The sequence below is a fragment of the Arachis hypogaea genome, chromosome 11 (assembly GCF_003086295.3).
Source record: "Arachis hypogaea cultivar Tifrunner chromosome 11, arahy.Tifrunner.gnm2.J5K5, whole genome shotgun sequence".
Taxonomy (NCBI): Eukaryota; Viridiplantae; Streptophyta; class Magnoliopsida; order Fabales; family Fabaceae; genus Arachis; species Arachis hypogaea.
The window spans coordinates 600960-609002 of record NC_092046.1 but is presented as its reverse complement, the minus strand read 5'-3'; the positions used below and the strand labels follow the sequence as shown (position 1 = coordinate 609002).

The 8043-nt window shown below is 38.0% G+C and overlaps 1 protein-coding gene across 13 annotated transcripts; it reads left to right on the top strand.

The window, feature by feature from the left end:
• Window positions 1-25: 25 nt before the first annotated feature.
• Window positions 26-7960, top strand: LOC112719676 (SUPPRESSOR OF ABI3-5). Of its 13 annotated transcripts, none has more exons than XM_025770318.3 (16): window positions 52-264; window positions 626-768; window positions 1008-1048; window positions 1289-2111; window positions 2195-2266; window positions 2357-2449; window positions 2529-2608; window positions 2690-2828; window positions 3103-3190; window positions 3410-3501; window positions 3626-3694; window positions 4095-4274; window positions 4720-4888; window positions 5123-6043; window positions 6725-6903; window positions 7396-7960. In XM_025770318.3, exons 2-16 carry the CDS (start codon window positions 721-723, stop codon window positions 7579-7581), a joined length of 3180 nt encoding a protein of 1059 aa, XP_025626103.1. In that variant the 5' UTR covers window positions 52-264; window positions 626-720; the 3' UTR covers window positions 7582-7960. The 13 variants fall into 13 exon arrangements, with proteins under 13 accessions (XP_029145883.1, XP_025626103.1, XP_025626104.1 ...); XM_025770319.3 differs by having other exon boundaries at window positions 56-264; window positions 2693-2828; XM_072207846.1 differs by having other exon boundaries at window positions 80-264; window positions 476-768; window positions 2693-2828.
• Window positions 7961-8043: the final 83 nt, after the last annotated feature.

Here is an 8043-nt window from a genome sequence, read left to right as displayed (position 1 = left end):
TAATTATTAATTAAATAATTAAATAGGATCTTGATTTTTTGCATGATTAATGTACTGGCCTATGGAATCATTGCCACTTAGCAGCACATTCATTTGAAAGTTGAAACACAAACAAATCGTTTCCCCTTCTCCAACAACACAAAATACCTCTCTCTGAGTTCCAATTTGGCGCTATCTCCCTGCCAACTGAAAACCCTAGATCTTCATTTTGGGCACCTGAATCGCGGTATCCGACTTAATCTTACCAAACCTGTCCTATCATCGGTAAAAACCCTAACTATTCTGGCCTTTGATTTTCATATGATAATCGGAAACATTATATTCATTGTTTTTGTGTGATTGTGCTGATTTCGTTACTGTCGATTGGACTTTTTCATATTTGATGGTTGTTTAAATGTTAAAGCTCAATTTGTTATGTGATTTAATTTTAAATTAGTTGTAGAGCTGATGAATTTTGTTGTGTGGTATACCTAAGGGGAGGATTTGGAAGAAGGTAATTATGTTTTTGAGGATTGCAAATTCCTATTCGAGTTATGAAAGAAGAGAGGGCCAACAAAAGGTCATGGGAATTATTGGTTGTTGGTTCAATGGTGGATAACTCTATCTGTTTGTATGCATATTACAGGGGAGAGAGGTTTTGAGACCCAATTTTGCATTCTCGAATTCGAAATCCATCTTGAGAGAGTTTCTCGCCTCGGGGGGCTATTGGCTCGGCAAGAAATGGATCCTGGTCGCTATGGTCTTCATCAAGGCTGGGATAATAACAGCGTAATTGTGGTTTCCTCCTTAAATAAATTCACCTATAGTGGGGATGATTATTCAAAGAAACTATTAGGGGGTTTCAATGTGATTGAATTTTTTACCGGGGAAAATGTCATGTCATCCTTAGAGAAATTATGAAAGAAAGCTAGCTGTGGGGGCAGTGAGGATAAGGACTGGATTTGCCTAACACTCCTCTCATCATTGATTATTTGTTGCTGACATAGCTTATTCTCTTGAATCCACAGGCTCTTGAGGGTTATGGTGCGGTCCATGAGCCAAATTATCGGTGAGTGCAACTGCTTGTTGCTTATCATCACTACGGTAATATAAAGCCTTGGGCAAATTTGTATATGTAATTTATATTATTTTATACTTTATAGATAGAAATGCTTCATTATGGTATAATATGGTACATGATTGTCTCAAGATCTTCTATTGATCTTTGTGCTGCATAATGTATTTGTTTGGATGCATATTATCGAGTTTTATCTTTTCCTTCCTCCCATTTTATCCATTTGTTTGGCAGGGTTGGGGGTGCTTATGAGGATAGACGCTTTGTAGATGAAAGATATCCAAGGGATGCCATATACCAGAGAAATGCTTTCCATCGTGACATTTTGGATAGGGAGGGCTATATGCCACCAGGACCTCCTGTTGGCCACTGGAATCAATCCAAAAGGAGAGGTTATGAGGAAGATTATCCAATTGACAGAGAATCTAGACGTTTTCAGAGGCCTTATCATGAGCCATATAATCAGATTGATGCCTACAGGGAAGCCGATATTGACACGTTCCCAGAATATGATAAGTTTCGAGATGGTTATGGCAGCATTGAAAACTATGGTGATCGAGGATATGATAAACCTGCCAGGTTTGGAGGACATGACCGTGATGATTATGCATATGATGACTATGGCTACAAGTCCCGTGCTTCTCATCATCGTAGGGAGGATAGCCATGAGAGGGATTATGATCATGGCCGCCATAGTTATGATTCTGATTATGAAAGAGGCAGTAGAAGAGATAGTAACTGGAGGCGACGTGGATCACGTGATCGAGAACATGATAGAAGAGGTCTTAGTCGGGAAAGAGATGTAAGCCCGCGTAAGAGGCGTGAGCATTCTCATTCTAGGTCCCGGTCCCGTTCCCGGTCCCGGTCCAAATCTCAGTCCCATTCCCGATCCCGCTCCCAGTCTCGTGGATACGACGATCATCCAAGATCAAGGTCCCCTCGAGGTCGAAGCCATAGTCGGAGTTATAGAGAAGATAGCTATAGTGACAGTCGATACGATAGAAGTGAAAGACGCAGGGATCGTGAGGATAAACGTCAGCGTGAACATTATTCAGTGGTATGCGCCCAATGTAACTTATATGTTTTAATTGAGTATCTTACAAATTCTGGACGATCTGATGTAAAAAGCTATTCTACCAGGCCCCATCTGCAACTATTGTTGTGAAAGGTCTCTCACAGAAAACTACTGAGGAGGATCTGTACCAAATACTTGTATGTGCCCCTGAATTTGCTTCAGCATTATTATGTACTTATGTGGCTTTTGTGGTCTTATTTTACTGACATTATCATGGATCTCTTTAGGCGGAGTGGGGACCCCTTCGTCATGTTCGTGTTATAAAGGAAAGAAATTCTGGCATTTCTCGGGGATTTGCGTTTATCGATTTTCCTTCTGTGGTAATAATCATGTCTGGTTTCCAATGTCATTTTTATGGCAGTTTCTAGAATGTTGAAATGAGAATAATATTATGATTAGGGAGCCGCACAAGCAATGATGGACAAGCTAGGAGATGATGGTCTTGTTGTGGATGGCAGAAAGCTTTTCTTCGAATATAGGTATTTTTTATTTCATTCTCAAATTCTGTAAAATTGCCTTTTTATGAGCATCTGTAATATGACAGCCGTACTTTGTTGCAGTAGTAAACCTACTGGTGGTCCAGGTCCTGATGGAGCTATGAAATCAGGCCATAATCATAAGAGCATTACAATACCATCTGATTGGATGTGCACTATATGTGGCTACATCAATTTTGCACGTCGTACCTCTTGTTATCAGGTTCATACTTTCCCTTGCATTGGTTCAGTAATTGGTTTTGCTATCTTGAAGCTTAGTATTCATTCTTGGATATTGCTTTGAACTTTGGCAATGACTAAATTAGTTTTTGGTGCTAATAATAAGCCATATTCTCCCTGATTTATATGCTAACCACCCCCAGATAAGGTACTTCCATTGATTGTAAAAAGTAGTACACACTGGACCATACTAGATCAATAGCAGCATGAAAATGGGCTTCTATTATTAAGTAATTTTTTCACTATCATAATTGCAGTGTAATGAGCCACGAACTGAGGATGCTCCTGCAGCAGATATTTCATTAACAAATTCATCAGCCATAGGGAAGAAGGGTCTGGAGGCAGGTTAGTATAGCACTCTTATTTGAGATTAATATAAATTGTGTGTGTGTGGATGCATTTTTTGGACAAACAAAATTCACCTTTTTCACTTTTTTTTTTAAAAATCAATGTTCAACATTTTCCGTTAAATAGAAAATTTAAGTTGTGGAATCACTTGTTTCAGAACTAGAAATAAATGCGCCCTAAATTTATCTGTTATTAATGAAGTTTCTATGTAATCAGGTCCAACTCATGTTTTGGTTGTTCGCGGATTGGATGAAAATGCTGATGAGGAAATGCTCCGCTATGAGTTTTCTAAACATGCTCCAATTAAGGTTCTATTGATAAATAATTTTATTAAAATGATTCATCCTTCTTCTAGATTGGGATGCTACGAGTCTTGTTTTGCATCTGCTTTTATCATCTATGTGCTAAGAGTAATTTTATCATCAATTACAGGATCTGCGTCTTGTGAGAGACAAGTTTACACATGTCTCAAGGGGATTTGCATTTGTACACTTTTATTCGGTGGGTACAAGTTATGATAAATGCTTGAGAATTATTTTTGCATGCTCTCCTCATGACCTCATCTATTCCTTCTTTTTTCTCCGTTAAAAAGTAATATCTTTGCCGTGAATTGGTCAGTAAGAACTTAATTTTAATAAATTGTATGCATTTGATTTCCTATTTGCAATAGCGCAACCTAGTGCCATTAGAACAAGTCCAAACCTATTGAATTGACTCATTTTGCTTATTAAATGGTTACATGAGAGGATCCATTGCTTAAACTTGTTAGGTTAACTCATTTAACATCCCTATTAATTGTCATGTCACTGTTACAGTTTAGGGTAATAGTAGAGTTTTTTCTTTTTTCTATGGTGGTGAAAACTGAAAAAGGTTAATAATCTGACAAGATACTTACTTTTAGGTGGAGGATGCTACCAAAGCTCTTGAGGCAACAAATGGGACTACTCTTGAGAAGAATGGACAAATTCTAAGAGTGGCATATGCTAAAAGTATCTTGGGCCCTGGATCAGGAGCACCAGGAACTTCCCAATCAAGCAGCCTTGCAGCAGCTGCTATTGAGGCTGCGACCTTTGCTCAACAGGTGTTCTATTCTTTACATATATATTATTGGAATTTATAAATGACTAAGATATATTTTGTATTGTTGAAGTGATTATTGTCGATTTCAAATGATGATTAAAAAAAATTACAAAGCATTTTAATTTTAAAAGATTTTATGCAATGTGAGCATTATCCAAAGTTGTTCGAATCCTCAATATTTTAAGAATAATATATGTAGTTAAATAGTTCTGAGCTCATTTCCTAATTTGACATAGAGCTACTTAGGCCCTTTTTTCCCCCTTTTGTTGGAAGTTTCACTCTGTTTTCGGCAGTTTTCTTTGATTTTAGGTATGATGTAGAATTTTAAGCAGTAATCTTTCATTGATAATATTGCCTCATTTTCGTGTACTTAATGAATTTCAGTGTTCTTAATTGTCAACTTGTCCTGAATATGATTGTTGTCTTGTACTTTTCCTACTGTTCAGTATGATTCTGTGGGGTGGGCTCCAAAAGAATACAATCCCGATGATAAGCAAGCTACTGCTCCTGAGCAAAGCACCGCAGGTGGTGCTCCACAATCAGGCTTTGTTTGGGATGAAGCATCCGGTTATTACTATGATGCCGCATCTGGGTTTTACTACGATGGAAATACTGGTGCGTATGTTGCTATTCGATACAAAACTCATACTGAAGTTTCTCAAAAAACATTTTTCTGAAGTAATTCTTGAGTTACCTTCTCAATTTTAGGATTTTAGTTTATTGTTTGGGCCTTTATTTTTATGGGTTTGGCATAGTTTGGGCAGCATTATGATTTAGAAACACTAAAATACTTGTCAAACGATATTACCTTTTATTTTATTTTCATTTTCTGCATTTTATGGCATGTAGGTCTTTACTACGATGGTAATAATGGGATATGGTATACGTATGACCACCAAACTCAACAGTACATCCCTTGCACTGAACAAAACCAAAACAACACAGCTAACCAGCAGTCTGAACCTTCCAAGGCATCTGATGGTGCCAGTAGTAAAAAGGTGGTAATTTCTGCACCGGCTTCTACTGTTGCATCAGTTGAGAAGCCTGCATCATTGGCAGATGCTGTGCAGGCTGCTGCAACGGCTGCTTTAGCTGCTGAGAAGAAAGAAAAAGAGAAGGCAAAGGAGATAAAACTTGCCTCAAAAAGCAGTATTCTAGCAAACAAGAAAAAAATGAACAATGTGTTGTCAATGTGGAAGCAGAGGAGCCATGAAGGGCAGGCTACTCGAGTAGCCTTGGAGGACAATCAACTCTCTGTTTCCACCGACGATAGGTCATACCCTACAAAGAACAGGTTAAAAGGTGAATCTATGCCTAGGGAAACCAATGTATCTAGCTTGGGAACACATACAACTGTTATCCAGGCTGCTGGTTTGGACTCTCAGGCGCAGGCACGCCCTGTTAGTAATAGTCTTGGTGGAACTATTATGGGAGTTATAAGGGGTTCAGGAAGAGGGGTTGTCAAGTCAGATACCTACCCTGGTTCTACAGCTTCTCCATCATCATTCTCAAGTTCTTCAGCTGCAAGTGTCGATGCACAGATAAGTTCAACTCCTTTTAGAACAGATGTCTCTGCCTTGGGTTCATATACACCATCAGTGGCTGCTGGAAGTGGCAGAAGAAGGTTTTCAGAAGCGCCTAGTTCCGCTTCAATTCATAAGGAGCAACCTCAAACAACCTATAGGGATCGTGCAGCTGAGAGGAGAAGTTTGTATGGCTCATCATCATCGGGTGGGAATGATTTGGCTGATTATGAAATTGGGGATTCAAGTAAGACTGCTTAAATTATTTTTTATTATTTCTTGAGTTCAACTACTTTTGAAAAATAACTGAGGTGAATAGAAAGTATTTGCTTAAGAGAGCAATTATTTCCTCATATTTGAAATCATTGTCCTCTGCCTTTTGAAAGGCTCTGGTAGAAGAGGAAGCTTTAACTTCACATTAGGTGCTAAGTAAGGCCTTGCTCTTCTACTTGTATTTTTGAGATTGGGATATGTAGGCCTGTAAATATGTAGGATTGTCTCTTATTTTTGTGATAATTCTCAAGGGGAATTTCAGAAATCTTCAAGGCAAGGAAATCAAACTTTAGTAGGGTTGTATGTGAAATATATTTTAATATATTTATGATTTAGGATATATGTTTTGTACAAATATAAATTAACCATTATTTCTATTAAGTCTCTAAGTGCTGATCAATTCCAGCCGGTAGAAAGGAATTTGCATTTTCATTTTATTTTATTTTTAGTGAGGCTTGGGTGGCGCATTAGAAAAAAATTTCTTGTATCAAATTGTTGATGCTTCGTATGATATTACTATTTGATATTTGGAGTTTTGAGTAACGGAATAGTAATCAAGAAGCCATTAGCCATTAGGTTCACTGGTAACTTTATATCCTGGACACATGGACTGACTTTTAAGAAACAATTGTTTCTACCTTATGTGACCCTGAAGATCGAGATTTTGTGTCGAGGAAGGGTGATCCTATGCCTTTTCCTCCTGGGGTTGGTGGAGGACGTGCAGTTGGAGAAGTCAACCTTGATACTTTTGAGGTGATTACAGCAGAAAAAGCACTTGATGAAAACAATGTTGGCAATCGTATGCTTCGCAACATGGGATGGCAGGAAGGCTTGGTATCATTTCATTCTCTCTGCACTACATTAGTTTATTATTGATATTAAGGATATGCTTTGTTGCAAGCTAAAAATGAGGGTGGAAATTCCATGAATGAGCTTCTTGAGTAAAATTACATATGGAGCTCATCCATGTAAATTTTTCCTCCCCATTTTCACCCTCCGGCAAAACACATCCTAAAGGCATTAGTTGTCTCCGTGTGACCACAAGGTCACAGGTTCAAGCCGTGGAAACAGCCACTGATGTAATTATCAGATTGGGCTGCATACATTACACCCTTTAGGTGCGGTATTTTCCTGGATCCTTAGTTAACATGGGATGCTTGTGCACTGAGCTGCCCTTTTTATTTTATTTTATCAAATTGCACCTGTAGACTTGGATGGGATATCCCTGGAAATTTGATGTTCTCTTGCAACATATCTATGATTTGAAGAATTCTAGGATTTTAATATTGTGCTTGTTTGTTCTTGAATGTATAATTTGATGCACAGGGACTTGGAAAGGATGGGAGTGGAATGGTAGAGCCAGTGCAGGCACAAGCCATGGAGAATAGAGCAGGACTTGGAAGTCAGCAGAAGAAGTTAGATCCTAGCCTTGAGGTGCAGGCAGGGGACAGTTATAAGATGCTTATTCATAAAAAGGCACTTGCCAGGTTCCGGGAAATGAATGACAGTTAAAGGTTTGAAGTTGAACCCTCCAAAATTGAATATTTAAGCCTTGAGAAATGAGAAACATATAATATTAAAATCTGTAGGTTTTTTTTTTAAATGTTTTCCTAGTGTAGTGACAGTGACATAAAATATTGTCAGTTTTGAAATCTAGTGATTAAGTCAGCTTTCTTTTGCATTGGTTGAACTCAAGTGTATTAGAATGTCATTTAATTTGTGTTTGCCTTGGTGAGCCAAGAAAAAACTTGTGATGGATTTGTATTTTTTTTTATTGGTTTTTCTTTCTTATGTTTGGAAGATGTGTGATACTGTGGCCAAGAACAAAGTTTGTCTGCCTCGTACTCAACAAACTAAACAAATAATTTATAAAAAGGCATTATAATATGGATCCTTGTGACTCTCCCACTTGTCATTTTACCTGCAAACAAGAATCATTCTTCCCAACCAACATGTCTGTTTTAAATCGTTGTT

What these genes read in the sequence shown, in the direction of transcription:
- LOC112719676 (XM_072207845.1), top strand. Translation starts at nt 613, where the DNA reads ATGCATATTACAGGGGAGAGAGGTTTTGAGACCCAATTTTGCATTCTC. An exon ending in GAAGAAGGGTCTGGAGGCAG is followed by an intron (nt 3,191 to 3,409) that starts GTTAGTATAGCA and finishes CTATGTAATCAG; the next exon opens with GTCCAACTCATGTTTTGGTT. An exon ending in CTGCGACCTTTGCTCAACAG is followed by an intron (nt 4,275 to 4,719) that starts GTGTTCTATTCT and finishes CCTACTGTTCAG; the next exon opens with TATGATTCTGTGGGGTGGGC.